The sequence below is a fragment of the Thalassophryne amazonica genome, chromosome 20 (genome assembly GCF_902500255.1).
Source record: "Thalassophryne amazonica chromosome 20, fThaAma1.1, whole genome shotgun sequence".
NCBI classification, from domain to species: domain Eukaryota; kingdom Metazoa; phylum Chordata; class Actinopteri; order Batrachoidiformes; family Batrachoididae; genus Thalassophryne; species Thalassophryne amazonica.
Genome location: NC_047122.1, coordinates 63897215 through 63916503, shown reverse-complemented (window position 1 = coordinate 63916503; position 19289 = coordinate 63897215). Strand labels below are relative to the sequence as shown.

Genomic DNA, 19289 nt, shown 5'->3' with positions numbered 1-19289 from the left:
TGAGCGATGAGCAATCTATGGTTTATCTCTGAACTCATAATAATTGTGATGTGTTTTTAAAAGCAGTTCTGCTGCCTCTTTGGAGGCCAGGATATCAAATTCTGCCTTCTCAGAAAAAAAAAAAATTTCTGCTAAGCAGAATATGATATTATATTGAAGGTAGGCTTTACATGACTCCCAGATTGATGCTGCAGATGCTGACTGGTTAACATGAGTGGATATGAAGAAGTCTACTGTTAATAGTTTTAATAAATTCAGGGTCAGTGAGAACTAGTGAATTAAAGCACCAAGGAAACTGAGACAGGGACCTACCAGGAAGGGAGATGTCAGCTATGACTGTTGCATGATCTGATATTATTATAGGGCTGTATGAGTACCAGCGGACTAAGGATAGTATGTTGTCGTCAAAAAGGAATAAATCACTGTTGGCAAATGGACAGGAGAAAAGAAAGAACTGCTTTGCACAAGGGTTGAAAAAACACCAGCCATGTGAGACATCCATAAACACTTGGATGACTTGGATGGAGCAAAGGGCTTGTTAGAAGAACAATCAAGTGAAGGGTCAAGACAGCAGTGAAAACCACTGCCAAGGATGAGATGACATGCATTTAAATCCAGGAGACTGAAAATCGTTTTTTAAGGAAGACCTCATTATGCCAGTTATGATCATATATATTTGCCAGAATCAGACTCTCCCACAGATTTACCCTGTAATGTTAATGAATTGTCCGTTAGGGCCCCTTCACACATAGTGCGACGTTTTGGTCGAATACAGCGAAATAGCGCAAAACAGTTTGAATTAGCGCACCACGAAACATCGCGTGCACGGCATGCATGGCGTGCATGATTCCAGTGCAAGAGTTCGTGCACGCGACGATGTCTTTCAAGCAGAAAATACTCACGGAAAATGCTAGAAAGTGGAATGATATCCAACAATCTGGCAGGAAACACTGGGGTGCAGTGTCTGTTAAAAGGAATACACCAAATTATTGACTGAAACACAGCAGCGCGGAGCTTCGGATGATTGTTGCCAGAAAGGCCAGCTCATGTAGTAACTATGCAACGAGGAGAGGTCGGAGGTCAGGATCGCAGAGAAGCTACAACAATAGCATCTGTAATTAATGTGGAGAAACATGCAAACACCGTGAGATGCTCAGACAAAGAGAGAAGCCGATAAAATTAAGTGTGTGCTGAATGAGAAACAACAACAAGGAAAGCGAGCTTGTGAAGCTGCATGCCAGGAGGAGATAAAAGGAGAAAAGAGACCACGCCCCTAATTATTCATGCTGTTAAAAAAAGATTAAATTTATGCATTATATAAGAAGAAAATTGACCCCTGTCACCCCCTACTTTTGTCACAAATGGAGAAACTAGCTATAGATATCAAAACTTTTGAAGCCTGCCTTGAGCGGTCGTTCAAGGAACTGGATGATTTAACTGTCCTGTCCAATTAGCTGGATTCTCTTCATGCTGGGCTGTGACACATTTGCGCACACTGGCACACAAATCTTCCACACAGTTACAACTCTGATTAGACTTTGTGTTTAGTGTCAGTCTGACAGCTGGAGTGAAGAGGCATTCGATTCAGATCTGTGTCATTCTCCACGCCTGTTTGAACCACTTGATACAAACGAACCACCTCCCGTCTTTCTCTGTGGTTCCATCCCCGCTCTCTCCATCTTTCTGTCTTCTCTGTCAGAGGTGTGAATTCAGATTGAGTCATCCTCTCTGTCATATTTTTTTCCTCGACTCTTCGTCTTGTCCTGTGATGTCCTTTCTCTTCCTTTGTTGTGAGGTTTGGCAGGCCATTGTGTGTGTGTGTGTGTGTGTGTGTGTGAGACAAAGCCTATGTGTGAAGGAAATAATGTGTTGTGGTTGTCTATGTGTGCATGTGTGTGCGTGGCTGCCACACTTGTTGACGTGGATGGACTGTCAAAGACGTGATTGTGCACAGCAACAGCGTGTTGCCATGCAATCGATTGCTTTGAAGTGCAAGAAGAGGACTGTGTATTTGAAGGAAAATCCAGCAGAATAAAACATTAGCATGCGCTGATGTGACTTTGACAGTGCTGGCGTTACAGCAGATAATTGTTTTACTCTTGTGTTATTTCTTTTGTTGCGTTTACAAGTACAACTGATCATTTAGCAAAAATCAATATTTCCTCTAGTCATACAAGTCCATCACACCTCGTGTCCACCATCAGACCACAGTGATGCATTCTGTTGATGGGTTTCACACCCCGTGGGCTGTAGGGTATGCCGGGGGTATTGTTTTTGGTCTTGTTTATTTGCTTTTATGCAGTTGGCGTTTGTATTTTGGCACATTTGTATTGCCTGATGCCCTTCTTAGTTGTTCATGGAGAAACCTGCTCACTGCACCTGGTGTTCCCATGTCATGTCTTGCTACTCAGGATCTACTCTGCTTCATGTCTGGGATTTGGCAGGTTCATGTGTGCTCAGAGCAGCATGGTTGTGTATCCGCGTCAACAAAATAATTCCATGAATTTTAATGCAGTTTGGTTCAAACTTGCTGGAATCGTTGGGGGTCAGCCGAGGACAAATTGATATAATTCTTTGAGAAAAATTCATTCAAAGTCAAGGTTATAGGCCAAGATCAAAATTTGGGCCAATGTGTATAAGGATATCACGACAATGTAAGATGATGTGAATATAACATGTAAATACCACAATGTGGAGAAAAAGAAAGTGTGTGCGTATATATATATATATATATATATATATATATATATATATATATATATATATATATATATATATATAATGTTAACAGATGGACTGTGAAGGTCAGCTGATGCTTTCTGAATCACACACTGACTGCCGTTTAAACCTAGTCCCTCCCACCGCCTCATCATCTGTCTCTCATCATCTCATTCATAATGAATAACGATGTCCTAATGCGTCTGTAAATCCTAACAGTTTGCAAGTTTAAGACTTTTTTTTAAATAAAGATTTGTGCTACTTCATTATCAATCAATCAATTTTCAATCAATTTTATTTATATAGCGCCAAATCACAACAAACAGTTGCCCCAAGGCGCTTTATTATGGTAACTTATAGAAGTTGCCACATGATAACTTACCTTCCTGAGTTCAATTAATTTAATTTAATTAGCTTATAATGCGCCAAATCACAGCAAAAGCCTTCTCAAGGCGCCTTACATAAAACAAGTCAACATAAAATTTAATAAATAATTATAAATGAATAAAAAAAATTCAAATACATAAATAAAAACAGAAGTAAAAGAATAAAACAGATAAAAATAAAAACGTCATAAGAAAGAGAATAAAAATAGGTTTTCAGTCTTGACTTAAAAATGTCCACGGACTCTGACTGGAAGACTGTTCCACAGGGTGGGTGCACAATACGAAAAGGCTCTTTGACCTGCTGACTTCTTCTTCACCCTGGAAACACAGAGAAGTCCCGCATCCTGCGCCCGCAAAGCCCGGGCCGGCACATAGAGTTCCACCAGATCAGCCAGATAAGATGGCGCCAGTCCATGAACAACCTTATAAGTAAATAGCAAAACCTTAAAATCTGCTCTCACAGAGACAGGGAGCCAGTGCAAAGATGCCAAAATAGGTGTGATATGTTCAGACCTTCTGCTACGTGTCAGAAGTCTGGTGGCAGCGTTCTGAACCATCTTAAGACCCCTGATGCTGGACTGCGGTAACCCTGAAAATAGAACATTACAATAATCTAGAAGAAACAAAAGCATGAATCAATGTCAATAAAAGCTTTTCTTGATGTTGAGTTGACTTATGTTTTTAGGCAGCAATTGAACTTAAGTTTTTAAGTTGAATCACCCTGATAGTTTTTACAGTGTACTGCGTATACCAAGTTTGTTCAAGACTAACACATTAAATTGAGCAGGTTAAATTACTAAAATAGACTCTGCCAGAACTACATTTGTTCCCATTTGAAATAGTGTTGAATAAACTATCGTACACTCTAAAAATGAACCGCTGTCTCAACAAGAAAACATGATGTAACAATTTGCATAGATTTTTTTTTAAAGTTATTTCAACTTAGCTAAAATTATTTTAACTTAACTAGAGAAGTCTGGTGGCATTAACTCAGTTGACAGTTGAAACAACTAAGATGAAATAACTTAAAAAAATATCTATGGAAATTGTTACATTTTTTTTAGAGCAGTTCTTTTATTGTAGAACGTAGTGTTAAATCAAGTTTTTCAACTCTAATGTTGTCATTTATCAAATCAAATCAATTTTATTTATATAGCGCCAAATCACAACAAACAGTTGCCCCAAGGTGCTTTATATTGTAAGGCAAAGCCATACAATAATTACGGAAACAAAAAAAAATATGCAACGGTTGAATTTCCTGTAGAGTATTTTGAGTGCATTAGGAGTTGGACTATCAATATTCAGACCTGGATTCAATTCTCAGTCACGCTGCCTTCATCTGCATTGCCCCAGTCCACCCAGCTGAAAATAGACAACGGCCTTGGCTGGAGTAGCAACCTGTGATGGATTGGTGTCCTGTCCAGGTTAAGTCAGAGACTTACTGCTTCTGCTTCAAGCCACAATGTCTGGGGAGAAGCACCATCACCAATAAGCCTCAGGGCCTCTATAGCACGGACTTGTAGCTGCATCTTGGAGGTTAGAAATCAGATTTTAGTATTAAATCCCTAAGAGATCCCAAGTATCTCTTTGCTCAAACTAGTTTTCTCATGCACAATGAAAAAATACCAGTTGTGTCCTTGGATGCAAATGAAATCAGTCTTCACTGTGACAATCCAAGACAGAGAGATGATTTTAAGATCAAATTATTCAAAGACGAGAGGTTTGTGTTTGCTTCATTTCAACGCTTTTCTAAAACGTTACCAAAAACACAGTTTTTGTCCTTTAATCCTGATGAAATCAGTGTTTGGCCTGAAATTACGTAGAGACTCCAAATTTCTATTTGTTCCAATTACAGTTTGTTTTGTTAAAAATGACTGATGAAACATACCCAATACATCACCAATTTATTACATTATTTTCAGAGAAGAAGAGACCAAATGAATGTAGGAGCCATAGTTTTTTTTCTTTTTTTTTTGTTTTTATTTAAAAGGGGCCATGTGCAATTAAAACATAAATGTTACCATTTGATGCATTGCACCAGAGTTAACCTTAGGCTAATTTGCATCTGCAGTCCCTGACTGCAGTGGTGATGTAATGCAGAAAAAAAAGTTCATTAAAAATAATTTGACACAAACATCAAGATGACAGAACCAGTCCAAAAGTCTGCTTAGGGGCAGCTTGCAAAGAAACTCCAGCTTGGATTGCAGTGTTAATGTGGATTTTGTGGTGGCCTGCGTGGGTGTATTCCTTGTTTATATTTGTCCTCAGAGACATGTCCTCCCTCAGCAAGAAAGGGCCATTAATGTCTCACACTTGTCTCACCTCCGTTGTTCTCACCCTGTCTTCTCTCTCTCTCTCTCCGTTTCCTCTCAGAGAGGTGAAGCATCATGGGGAAACACAACAGCAAGCTGGCACCAGAGGTCCTGGACGACCTGATTAAGAACACCGAATTCAATGAGGCAGAGCTCAAGCAGTGGTACAAAGGCTTCCTCAAAGACTGTCCTTCAGGAATTCTCAACCTCGAGGAGTTTCAGCAGCTTTACGTTAAGGTGGGGATGAGCTCAAAGGCAATAGAAGAGGCGTGAAAAGGCTAGCTTACGGTGCCTCGCAAAAGGATTCATCCCATTGGGCTTTTATGCATTTTAATTTGTTTGTGCCAATTTTGAACAGAAAAAGTAATTTGGGAATTCTATATTAATTTTTTCTAAAATTATCCTCCTTAAACTCAAACTGAAAGGAAATCTCTAGAATTTGATATAAATGAAATTAAAATATCAAAGCCAAGATGATGGGTTCCAAAGTAAAGGCGCCCTTTTAGTAGAAGAAAAATACATCATCACTTTTACAACGAGTTTTCTGTAGACAAGTCAGTGGTGGTTGGTGGCTTCCCTCACTATTTTCATTTTTGGATGGTCACACAGATTTACCATACAGTACCATACTGATTATAATACTGACCTATTTAGTGACTTGGGAATGTTCATGTTTCCATCCCCTGACTTGTCTGAAGAAATCTGGCAATAAAACCGACGATTTACATGGGTTATAGTAAAGGGTGATGTTATTTCTGCACCCCATCAGCTTGAATTTGATATTTTTATTTAGTTTATATCAAGTTGTAGAGATTTGCTTTGAATTTGAGTTTAAGGAGGATAATTTTAGAAATTTTAACATAGAGAAGCCTGAATTACTTTTTGGGTTTGAAATGGCGTAAACAAATTAAAATGTGTAAAATTCCCAAATGGCTGAATACTTTTCAAGACACTGAAGCATACTGTAAAAACAAAAATTATCATATTATAATTTGAGCAGTGTTTGTTCCTTTGTTTCTGACTCCTTTAAGGTCCTTTGGTGTATTTCCACCACACTTGATATGTGGATGATGGTCAACCCCAGAATTGTCCTTAAAGCGTTTGTTTTGACAAATGTCAAAAATGTGATTTGTCACTCCAATTTGCACCAAACCTGAGATACATATGTAGGTGTGTTTTGGAATTGCACAGGTGATGTCAAATTTGCCAAAGGTAAATCAATGGGGCCAAGGTAATGTCTGCTTGTCTGTTTGGTGATCGACTCTTCCCCACTCATTTTGCTGAGTTCTACCAAACTTGGTATATCAAAGAAGGTTGGCCATGAAAAGAAAGAAATTAATTTTGGTAAAAGTGAAAGAATTTTTGACACACATTCTGAAAGCTGAGATTGTTATGGATATTTTGATATGCAGCAAGTGAAGTCAGGTCTGGGAGCATGTGTTGATGCTATGCTTTGCTGCATCCACAACACCACGGAATTGCTTTGGGTCCTGGATGGTAACCAACCAGGCAGACAACTGGTCTATTCCCACATGTCTAAAATTACCATCTATCTGCCCCAACCAAGTGAAATGTGAGCATCCATTTGGCCTTCTTTCGCTGCTGGGGTCCTCAATACTTAGGCACCTGCATGCTGGATCATGCACAGAGAAATGGGTCACATGGCCAAAATGTCAAAACCGACGTTTCCTCACTATGCAGGTGATACTCCTCATCTTAGTCTCCCTTAGTAACTGCTCGTTTGACACAAACTCATTCCAGTGGTACCCGAGCATCCTCTGAAGACACCGAATACCAAAGACACCCAGTCGTCGTCTTTGGTCACTGGTTAACGACCAAGTCTTGCCACAGCAAGACAGGCAGCACTAGGACCCTAAAGATTTGAACCTTTGTTTGCCTGCACAGACACTGGCATCACCACACACCTCTCTTCAGCGACTTCATGATGCCATAAGTTCTTCCTTGGTGCCTCTCGAGCTCAAAGGTTGAGGATCCAGAAACAAGTATGTCATTGCCAAGATAAGCATGTGATATGCAACACATGGCCATTATATCAAAAACAAGTACCTTAAAACGTGAATTACTGAAAGTATGGCAAAAATCAAGAAAATGCCCCTAGACCTCAGAAGGATAAACCATATTCACATGTGATTTATTTGATTTGGGAAGATGGGGTAAAGTAGCTATTACCAAAGTGATTTTTATCCAGTCGGAATGCACCGTTTCTGTCATTTTTACTGACTGAACCTGTCTGTAAATATTCTGCTGCTTTTTACCTTCTGAAAACGATCCACAGAAATGACGTCAGCTTATATTAACTCCATGTAAATAGAGACATCAGTAATATACTCTGGGAAAGGAGTTTTCTGCCATTTATTTCAAGTATGGTGACGCTTAAAGAAACATTTAGAAGACAGTCACCACAATTGTAGCAGAGATTTGACATTCATTCTAGAGTTTTGTTTACATAGAATTTCTGTATCAATCTGTTCACACATCACAACTATGAAATTGTGATCAACTTCATGTCAGTGCCTCACCTCTGTGCATCTTTGGTACACCTGCTTTGCTTTTTGCACATGGACATGCTGTGCAGCTCTGCATACAGATTAAAAACATCACAAAGTGATGACAGTTGGATTGGAAATGCTTGGTTTGTGCGTGTATGAGAGGTGTTCAGACCACCTGCTGTAGCACACTGAGCACACGCCACAGGGTGTAGCATGCACCTCTCCACACAGCCCAAATGGCAGGGGGGAGAACAAAATGTGAAGCCAACAGGTAAACAGACAGAAGGTAGATGATAGAAAACAGACCATGGAGAAGCATCAGTTCTATTCAATTCTGTTTTTTTTTTTCTTCCCCCATCCCCTTTTGTTTTCGAGGAGTGATGGTTGTGCCTCAGGCCTGTTTATTGAGTAGCCACTCCCATCTCTGTCATTTATACCGGACTTCTTCATCATGTGTGAATGTGCTATAAGTATTCCAGACATTGTGTGGTAAAATCACAGTAGTCCACCTCTCCATGTTGGGACTCTGGGATTCGGCTTGGAACTCCAGTCAGGGCAGTCGCATGTCCTCCTCTCTCCTTTCTCTTCCTCTATCTCTACTCCAACCTTCAAAATCCCTACTTTATCAGACTGTGAAATTCTTCAAACTATATTGGATTAACCATGGAATTAATCAGCTGGTCTCTGAATGCTATTGACACCATTTTTTCAACAAGGAAATCAGGGCTGGGGGACCCTATATGCCCAGATGGAACCTACCCTGCAGGCAATGTTCTCAACGCTTGGGAGAAATGGCATGTTGCATGCTTGGCACCACTCTCTGTGGAGAACGTTGAAGATTTATTTATATTTGGTTTGATCATGGGAGGGCTGGTACTTATTGGTTTATGTGCTGCCCTGACCTACTGAAGAATTGGTAAGATGGTTGCTACTAGAACCACGACCCCTCACCTGTCCGTCATGATTAATGAGTTGGGCAAGGCAATACATTCTCAGACTGCATTAATCCTTGAACTCAGACGTAAGTTGGATAACATCTCGGAGCAAATGTACGCCTTGCAAAGGAAGGTGTTGGAGACCAGGGAATAATCATAAATTGGATTTGGTTGGTTAGAGGAGCTGCAAATGTGCTTTCTCTGCTCAGCCCTAAACATGGCAGGCTAATCAGACTCCGAAGGTCAAAACACCCCGCTGTTTTCCTCCAGAAGAATTTCTACAGTCTTGGTGAGCCATTCGGCTGCCCTCTTATCTTCTGCCCTCCCCGACAGTCTGTCTGGTGTTGTCAAGGCAACTCCAGACATTATGCACACACTGACAGAAACTGATACAAACTCATCTGACTGATACAAACTCATCTCATCTGCACTCATGACGCACGCTAACAGGGACTAGAAGGAGAGAGCATATCTCACCCATATTGGCCTCTCTTCATTGGCTTCCTGTTAATTCTAGAATAGAATTTAAAATTCTTCTTCTTACTTATAAGGTTTTTGAATAATCAGGTCCCATCTTATCTTAGGGACCTCATAGTACCATATCACCCCAATAGAGTGCTTCACTCTCAGACTGCAGGCTTACTTGTAGTTCCTAGGGTTTGTGGGAGTAGAATGGGAGGCAGAGCCTTCAGCTTTCAGGCTCCTCTCCTGTGGAACCAGCTCCCAATTCAGATCAGGGAGACAGACACCCTCTCTACTTTTAAGATTAGGCTTAAAACTTTCCTTTTTGCTAAAGCTTATAGTTAGGGCTGGATCAGGTAACCCTGAACCATCCCTTAGTTATGCTGCTATAGACTTAGACTGCTGGGGGGTTCCCATGATGCACTGAGTGTTTCTTTCTCTTTTTGCTCTGTATGCACCACTCTGCATTTAATCATTAGTGATTGATCTCTGCTCCCCTCCACAGCATGTCTTTTTCCTGGTTCTCTCTGAAGGTGCTATATTATTTTTTCTTTTTGAATTTTTATGCTTAAATAGATTTTTACTGGTTATTGGTGGTCTGGGAGCAGGCACCATCTCTACGGGGATGGGGTAATGAGGGGATGGCAGGGGGAGAGAAGCTGCAGAGAGGTGTGTAAGACTACAACTCTGCTACCTGGTCCCAACGCTGGATAGCCACGGTTTGGAGGATTTAAGAAAATTGGCCAGATTTCTAGAAATGAGAGCTGCTCCATCCAAAGTGGGATGGATGCCGTCTCTCCTAACAAGACCAGGTTTTCCCCAGAAGCTTTGCCAATTATCTATGAAGCCCACCTCATTTTTTGGACACCACTCAGACAGCCAGCAATTCAAGGAGAACATGCGGCTAAACATGTCACTCCCGGTCCGATTGGGGAGGGGCCCAGAGAAAACTACAGAGTCCGACATTGTTTTTGCAAAGTTACACACCGATTCAATATTAATTTTAGTGACCTCCGATTGGCGTAACCGGGTGTCATTACTGCCGACGTGAATTACAATCTTACCAAATTTACACTTAGCCTTAGCCAGCAGTTTCAAATTTCCTTCAATGTCGCCTGCTCTGGCCCCCGGAAGACAATTGACTATGGTTGCTGGTGTCGCTAACTTCACATTTCTCAAAACAGAGTCGCCAATAACCAGAGTTTGATCCTCAGCGGGTGTGTCGCCGAGTGGGGAAAAACGGTTAGAGATGTGAACGGGTTGGCGGTGTACACGGGGCTTCTGTTTAGGACTACGCTTCCTCCTCACAGTCACCCAGTTGGCCTGCTTTCCCGGCTGCTCGGGATCTGTCGGGAGGGAACTAACGGCGGCTAAGCTACTTTGGTCCGCACCGACTACAGGGGCCTGGCTAGCTGTAGGATTTTCCAAGTTGCGGAGCTGAGTTTCCAATTCGCCCAGCCTGGCCTCCAAAGCTACGAATAAGCTACACTTATTACAAGTACCATTACTGCTAAAGGAGGCCGAGGAATAACTAAACATTTCACACCCAGAGCAGAAAAGTGTGGGAGAGACAGGAGAAGCCACCATGCTAAACCGGCTAAGAGCTAGTAGCTGCGCTAAGCTAGCGGATTCCTAAAAACACGCAAAGTGAATAATGTGTAAATAATTTAGAGGTGATTCAGCAGAGGGAGTGCTTTAGTTAAGGCACGTGAAGATTACACTGTGAAACAAATCGTTATCTAGTTAACTAGATCAATTTAACTGCGCAGATTAAACAGCTAACAGATACAGCAAAACACCACTGTGCTCCGGAACAGGAAGTGATACAATACCGCAGTGAGAGCCAACCTCTTGAGATTCTCTTTGGGAGTGACAAGAATGAACAAGATTAGGAATGAACATATCAGAGGGACAGCTCAGGTGGGACGGTTTGGAGACAAAGTCAGAGAGGCACGATTGAGATGGTTTGGACATGTGCAGAGGAGGGACCCAGGGTATATAGGGAAGGATGCTGAGGATGAAGCCACCAGGCAGGAGGAGAAGAGGGAGGCCAAAGAGGAGGTTTATGGATGTGTTGAAGGAGGACATGCAGGTGGTTGGTGTGACAGAGGAAGATACAGAGGACAGGATGAGATGGAAACGATTGATCTGCTGTGGTGACCCCTAACGGGAACAGCCGAAAGACAAAGAAGAAGTATGAGGCCTAACAAACTCAAGAGTAAACTGCCTATTTTCACCACTGAACATAGTAGAGAAGCTTGAATCTTCGACTGGACTCCGTTGCTTGACGCAAGAACATTTCGCTTCAAATTGCAGAAGCTTCCTCAGCTAAAATTCTTGCTCTGGTAGTCTGACTTCTGTCTTGACCCTTGTAGAAAAGAACAAACAGAAGCCGCAAAAGCTGGAGTTTTAAACCAACCAACCAACCAAACTAACCAGACCCCTCCTACCGAGAGGCAGACTGCTATTGGCTAGTGACTAAACAGTTGCTTTAATTAGCACCTATTGTGCTCTAGTTAGCACCCTCCTAATGACAGGGTAGTTGTCCCTCCTAACGATGACACTGATGCCTCTCCTGATGGCACTCCTGATGACGTGAATGACTCATTATCATGAACACTGAAACTGCTTTGACTTGAGTACCCCATTGTAAACAGGGGACAAAGCATGTCTCAGACCCCCTCCCCGGTTAAGGCTGAACAGATAAACATTACAACAAAGCAAAACGTTGATGTACGAGGTCTGTGATAAAACTAACATACCTTTTAATTTTTTTCAAAAACTATATGGATTTGAATCACGTGCGATTACATCAGACAACCTTGAACCCTCGTGCGCATGCGTAAGTTTTTTCACGCCTGTCGGTTACGTCATTCGCCTGTGGGCTGGCTTTGAGTGAGGAGTGGTCTACCTCTCCCGTCGGAATCTCTTTGTCTGACAAGGGTTCAAGCTTGTCTGATGTAATCACACGTGATTCAAATCCATATAGTTTTTGAAAAAAATAAAAAGGTCCGATACTTTTCTAACAGACCTCGTACCTCACTAAATGTAAATAAACTTTTTAATTGATTACACATTTTTTAAACATTATAGATAGCCATTTTTTAAACATTATAGATAGCCTTACCTTAGACAAGCCATTCTCCTCAATGCAGTTCAGGCCATCCCAAAAAAGTGCAAACAAGTCAGTTGCTGAGTAGTATGAAGGTTATTCCCTATCTGTATTGAATTGAAGCATGTGGTCTTTCAGTGTGAGAGCATGATTTATTCATTTCACTTGTTCTCTAAAAACCAGGACAGCCTCTGGATATTCTTCTTCTTGTTGTTTTATACCTCTTGGCATCCATCTTAATGGTGCATGGCTGCCACCTTCTGCTCCTCATTCAGATAAACATACAGGAGTAACTTCTGGCTAGAAATGATAGTGCAGTGTTTTTTTTGTCCCTTTGTAATATAAGTCACAGGACCAGCCAAATTTAAAAAACAAAACAACAAACAAACAAAAAAACAATAATAAAAAAAAAACTCTGCACCTTATTTCCTGGAAAATATGTATTATACTTATGGAAGGTAAGTGTTGCACTCTTTAACCCCTAGAATCCACAGAGTATTTTCTTGATTTTATCATATTTTAAGAAATTCCCCTTTTAAATAAAGACACACACAGCTTCAGATTTCGAACCTAGTTATTGTTGGTCAAAGGCGTAAACGCTTTCTTAGGGCGGATGATATAAACATACAGGCTCTGTGCAGAACCACACCTCATCAGACCGACACACTCACATTAGTGCCAGTGGTCCTGTGATTTTGGGTGTAAAAATGACGAGTGTCAAAACTAGCAATGACACTAGCAGGCTGTTCTGCAACAGTTTGTGCCAAGTGAAAAATAGGGGGCCTTACAGTTGTAATCTCAATCAGTGCTGCTTCAAAAACCAGTTGATCAGTGTGCATCACTTATGGTTGGTGTGTTTTCTTGTTTTTTTGTTCCCCCTTTCTTTCTTTTTTGTTGCAGTTCTTTCCATATGGTGATGCCTCCAAGTTTGCCCAGCATGCGTTTCGTACATTTGACAAAAATGGTGACGGGACGATTGACTTTAGAGAGTTCATCTGCGCCCTGTCTATCACCTCCAGAGGGAGCTTTGAGCAGAAACTGAACTGGGCATTCAACATGTACGACCTGGATGGAGATGGAAAGATCACACGCATGGAGATGCTGGAGATCATTGAGGTGTGTGTGTGTGTGTGTGTGTGTGTGTGTGTGTGTGTGTGTGTGTGTGTGTGTGTGTGTGTGTGTGTGTGTGCAAGGGAGTGTGCTCAGACTGGTGTGTGTGGGTGAGTGTGTTCAAATGTACAGTGCTGTGCAAACGTTTCAGGCACCTCAGAATTTTTATAGTGTTGTGCTTGATGTGCTTTTATTTTATTTATCAGTGGATCAACAGAACATCACATTTCCAAATATTTTATATCGAATAAAATCAAATCTCAGATTTACTTGTTTCATTAAAACAACTATTCACAATTGACAGACTTAAATTTTAAGACAGCAATCAATCATAAAATGATGATTAAAAAAACAGTAAATACAAACTACCGTTCTTATAAACTGCTGGAGACCATCTAAAAGAAATCATGTAAACATCTGGATTTTTAAAACGTGAAAAGTGGTCACACACTTTACTTATTTATATTTGTTTCTAAATAGATGTTTATCACAAGTAATGGTTGAAAATTTTCATTTTAAAGAAGTGTTTAAGAATCATTTCTTTAAAATACTTATTCATTAACATTTCCAGGTTATTTGTACCGTCTGATGCATGCTCACGTCATTCCGTGTGTTCACTGTTACTTAATTCATTCATTTTCTGCCATTTATCTCATACCTGGATGGCAGAAGACCAAGCAGCTCATCTCACACTTCCCTGTCCTCTGCCAAGTCCCATAACTCTTCCTAGGGAATCTGGGGAGTTCCCAAGCCAGCTGGGAAATATAATCCCTACTGTCCTGGGTCTTCCCCGAGGTCTTCTCCCAGTTGGTCATGCCTGGAAGACCTCCTCAGGAAGACAACCGGGGGGCATGCTCACCAGCTGGCTCCTTTTCATGCAAAGAAGCAGCAGCTCTACTCAGAGTCCCTCTCAGATAGTTGAGCTTCTCACCCTGTCCAGGAGTGGAAGCCCTGATACCTCATGAAGGAATCTCATTTCCGCTGCTTGTTTTTTTTTTATGACTTTCTTCTTTTGGTCATTGCCCAAAGTTCATGACCATAGGTGAGGATATAGTGTAAATCGACTGGAGAGCCTTGCCTTCTGGCCCATCTCATTCTTCACCACGATGGTCCGGTACAGCGTCCAAGAAAAACATCAGACGCTGCCCCAACTGTCTATCGATCTCACGCTCCAACTTACCCCCACTTGTGAAAAAGACCCCAAGATACTTCAACTCCTCCACCTGGGCAATAACTCTACACTGACCCAGAGAGGGGAGTCCCCCATTTTCCAACACAGGACCATGGTCTCAGATTTGGAGGTGCTGATTCACAACTTTACTGGCTATTCAGTATTAACAGGTTTTCCTTATAGCAGGTGGGGTTGGAGTTAGATTACCAATGGAAAGGCTGAAGGTTCAATTCCAGATGTGTACTCCACACTACCTGTCTGTGTCCTTGGATAAGACACTCTATTGTCACAGTCCACCCAGCTGTAAATGGGTACTGGCTTCAGCTGGGGTCAACTTGTGGTTGACTGGCATCCTGTGCAGGAGAACTCATAGACTCCGATTTGTTGCACGCTGTAGTATCCAGTGAATAAGCATGGGCCTCAGAAACGGGACAGGACGTACGTCGTCATTTTTATGCTCTGATGGCCAAAACAGTACTACCTGTTCACCTTCTTGTGCCCGTGATAACCTGAAATTTAGGTGATTTATATGTATACCCCTTACCTGCATACAGACATGAGTATAAGTCACATTTTTAATACACCAGTAGGAATTTGCTAAAGGGGTGATGCATAAACCACCATTAAACAAACAATACCTGACACTGTGGAAAGAGAGCCACATAGCCCCAAAACCTGGATGCATCCCCATGGCCTCATGGCACTTCACAGCCACAGCAAGCACCAGAGAACCTCCACGAGAGATGACGGGCACAGACACAAGGACAGTACCCCACACCACACGCAGGTGAGAAGCAGCCACAGGGACTGCAGAACAGCCAACCAACAAATGGGTACAGCTAAACTCTGTACATACAGGAGTTAAGCAACTCAGTGAGCATGAGACCTAGGACACAGACCCCAGTCCCTACACCGACACCATCCACCTGCTAGCTGCACCCCATCTGCACTCCCCGGGCTGAGATCCCTGCACCGATGCTGAGAGAAGAGGTCTGCTTTAGTGAATGTCTTGTAATTTATCTACTAGAGTGATCAAGACAACACTTGGCTAACTGAATGCCATGGTGCAAATTATCAACAGGGAGCGCTCAGTGTATGAGGATGCTTTGTTTTTAAAGGGTTTCAGTATATTTGCCTGAAACATTTGCACAGTACCACACTGGTACTTTCAACAGTGCACGGTGTACCAAAGTAAGCAATACAGCTGAGCAAAGAACTAGATAATTCTTGATTTCCATGAAGGCCTCATGTTCATATAGCGCTTTTTTTTTCTCTGAGTGGTAGCAATTTTTTTCAGTTGCTCTAAGTGGGAACAGACCATACGCGGCCACATGCAGCCGCCTTCAGAAAACATGCCACACCCGGCATCTATTTTCAAAGCACTCTGCTTTATTTGTGTCACCAGTCCAAGAGTTTTAAGTCGAAAATCCTTCTGCTTTTCAGAAGAACGCCGTGACATCACTGCAGGATGTTTTCAGGCAACCAATCAGATGGTGCAAAACTTGTCATTGCTTGAGGATGAAGCTGTGAATATTGAAGCTTTAGCGGTCTGTGTTAACAGACACATGATATGTCACGCAAAATGTATAACAACAGAGCCAAAAAATACTCATCTGTGGTAGCAGATTATATAGACGTTTGCTCCTGATGAGAGTGAGTGCGTTTTAATCACCAAACCATTATATGCTCTTCCTTAGGTGTTTATTGACGTCATAGTGAGGCACTGGGATGAAGTATTTATGGGTGCCCTCTCAGCTCTTTTTTTTGCCAGAAAAAGCTACATGGACACGGGGCCTCAAAAGTCATTCATGCCTCAGGTTTTCATTCAGGAATAAGCAGGAGTGTTCATTTGGTTTTCAGCTTTGTGGTGGACATTTTTGAGACATTGTTAATTTGTTGTTTTACCCATTACATGTGCCAACATTATTTATATGTTGAAATTCAAAGACCATAACAGGCTTTGACACTTTTCACTCTGTAGGCCATCTACAAGATGGTCGGCACAGTGATCATGATGCGCATGAATGAGGACGGACTGACCCCCCAGCAACGTGTGGACAAGATCTTCTCCAAGATGGACAAGGACCACAATGATGAGATCACCCTGGAAGAGTTTAAAGAAGCCGCCAAGTCCGACCCTTCCATTGTCCTACTGCTGCAGTGCGACATGCAGAAGTAGAGGGGGAGGAAGAGAGGGAAGGAGGAAGAGAGTGTAAATTAAATAAGAAGAAAGGATGAAAGAAAAGAGGTAGGGGAAGAAAAGGAGGCACGTGGTTAAAAAGACGAGCAGGGAGGAAGACAGTTTCCGAAGATAAATGTACAATAGGTTTGGTGGAGAGTCACACCAGTCAGAAATATCTTGTTTGTGACTGACCGCCATATTTATCCGAACGCTCCCGATGACGTTGTATATACGCGGCAAACACAAGCTACCCTACATCCGTAAAATGCTACGCTTTCTCCTGGATAAATGTTATCACAGTTTCACTTTTTTCATGCTATATTGCTGTATCATAATGATACTCAACAGGTGATGTTCACATAAATGTTAAGAGTCATTTCTGACCACATCGTCAACTACTACTTGTGTTGGTGAGTGAAGGGATGAGAAGAAAAAAACCCCCAACCTTATTATTTTACATCTTCAAAACAAGGTCAAAATATGATTTTTTTAAAGTGAAAAACTCAGTTTTGTATTTTTAAAAGTATCAATGCATATTTGACATTGGAAAAGATGCAGAAGAAGGAGTCTTATATCTTAATGGAAAACTAAAAATGACAGGTCATATTGCTGTGTGTCCTTGCTTAACAGTGGCAAAACAAGAAGCAAAAATAATAGGTTAGGCTCTGGACAGGTGTGTGTGTGTGTGTGTGTGTGTGTGTGTGTGTGTGTGTGTGTGTGTGTGTGTGTGTGTGTGTGTGTGTGTGTGTGTGTGTGTGTGTGTGTGTGTAAAACCCTTCAAGTTGCATTCCAAAAATGTAAACAATTGTTGACCAATGCAGCAGTAACTTCTGGGTATTCATAGTCTTAACAGCTTCAGTCATGTTTGAACTTCTTTAAATGGGTATTCACAGTGACTATGGCTTGAACCGTGTTTGATCGTGCTCCATCGGGGTAAAAATTTTAAACCGAAGCAGCATTTGTTGTGGTTTTTGTTCAGAGTGGCACACCTCGATCATGTATGAACAAGGGCGTAGCTCCTTTCTTTAGTTTTTGGACGGGTTGCCGGGTCTGCACTTTATAAACCAGTCAGTTGCCAGGTCTGCACTTTATAAGCCAGCCTTTTAGGAGGCAAGAAAGTTTAAGCTGTTTCATTCTACTTTTGCACTTTTTAGATCGTGGGCGATTGTAGTACGATGCTGCCCTGTGGAATAGACTCTTAAGTTGATGGAGGTACATCATGCACATTTCTACCATTTAACCACATGCAGTATACACCTCTAGTTTTAATGATATACCCATTTGAAAGACAATGAAGCAGGCATATAAGAAAGTTTACATATAATCCATGGATTTTAACTAGTTTATGGGGAGAAAAAAAAATCAATCATCCTATAATCACCAGATGTTTCTGTCATCCCAATTTACTGCTATCCTGACTTCATCTGTCCCAAAGGATTTGCAGTATTGACATTGTGACACGTTTGTTTAATCTCTTCTTTTGACGGCTGAGTCGATTCTGGCACCCACAATGTCATTTTCTAAATGCTGCCAGTGTTTGAACGTGGCATAGGGCAGAATTTTAATAACCAGAATGACCTCGGTTCAAACAGGCAGCTGTCACTGAAATCACGGCCTGCTGAGAGACACAAGACATGGTCAGACGGAGTTACGAACAAACCTGTTGGATTTGGTGTTCATAGGATGTTTGACCACACCAGGAACCAAATGTCACCACAGAACAACCTGACTATTTGTCAGTTTAATCACAGCAAATTTGCATTCAGTCATACGATCATAATACAAAATGCCGCATGGGTGTCCCCTTGACCTTCTTCAACTGTTGGGATCCACAACAATGAGCACCTGAGTGCTGGACCATTTCCAGAGGAACGTGACACATGGCCAAAATGTCATAGCTGACATTCCCAAACCACACAAGTGGTGCTTCTTATCTTCTTATCTGAGCTGTACCCAAGGATCCTTTGAAGACACCTATGACCACCTGGACCCAAAAGACATGGACCTACATTCTCCTGCAAAGATATCGATAGCTCATTAACATTTCAGGTTTGGATATTTCTATTACTCCAGTAAGTCCCTTCGACTGCTCCCTTGCTTTTCGGTTGCCCCAGTAGATACGAGATGGATCTGCATGTTCATGCTAGCCACTTGGCCACTCCCCCTGCCCTGGCATATTTCAGTTATTCTAATTGGATACATTTCTGGCTAACAATTAAAAAAAAAAAAAACAGAGGCCAGACAGTCAGCTTTGCTTAGTTTCTTTGCTCCTTTCTTTCATCACTTCACACAGTGTGGGCATTCTCAAAGATAGCTGGGGGGTATACCAACACGGTGGTACGCCCACCACAGCCCCAATTATTAGCCATTCACCCCCCTTTTTTTGGTGAC

The 19289-nt window shown here is 41.7% G+C and overlaps 1 protein-coding gene across 2 annotated transcripts in view; it reads left to right on the top strand.

The window, feature by feature from the left end:
- LOC117501675 (hippocalcin-like protein 4) overlaps positions 1 to 16965 on the top strand; it is a 28173-nt gene extending 11208 nt beyond the window's left edge. Inside the window, exons 2-5 of one of the 2 annotated variants that reach the window (XM_034160623.1) lie at positions 3359 to 3361; positions 5480 to 5653; positions 13336 to 13551; positions 16698 to 16965. In XM_034160623.1, coding sequence (XP_034016514.1) covers positions 5492 to 5653; positions 13336 to 13551; positions 16698 to 16895 — 576 coding nt within the window. In that variant the 5' untranslated portion in view covers positions 3359 to 3361; positions 5480 to 5491 and the 3' untranslated portion in view covers positions 16896 to 16965. The remainder of the gene's footprint in view (positions 1 to 3358; positions 3362 to 5479; positions 5654 to 13335; positions 13552 to 16697) is intronic. The other variant, XM_034160622.1, reaches the window with a different exon arrangement.
- Positions 16966 to 19289: the final 2324 nt, after the last annotated feature.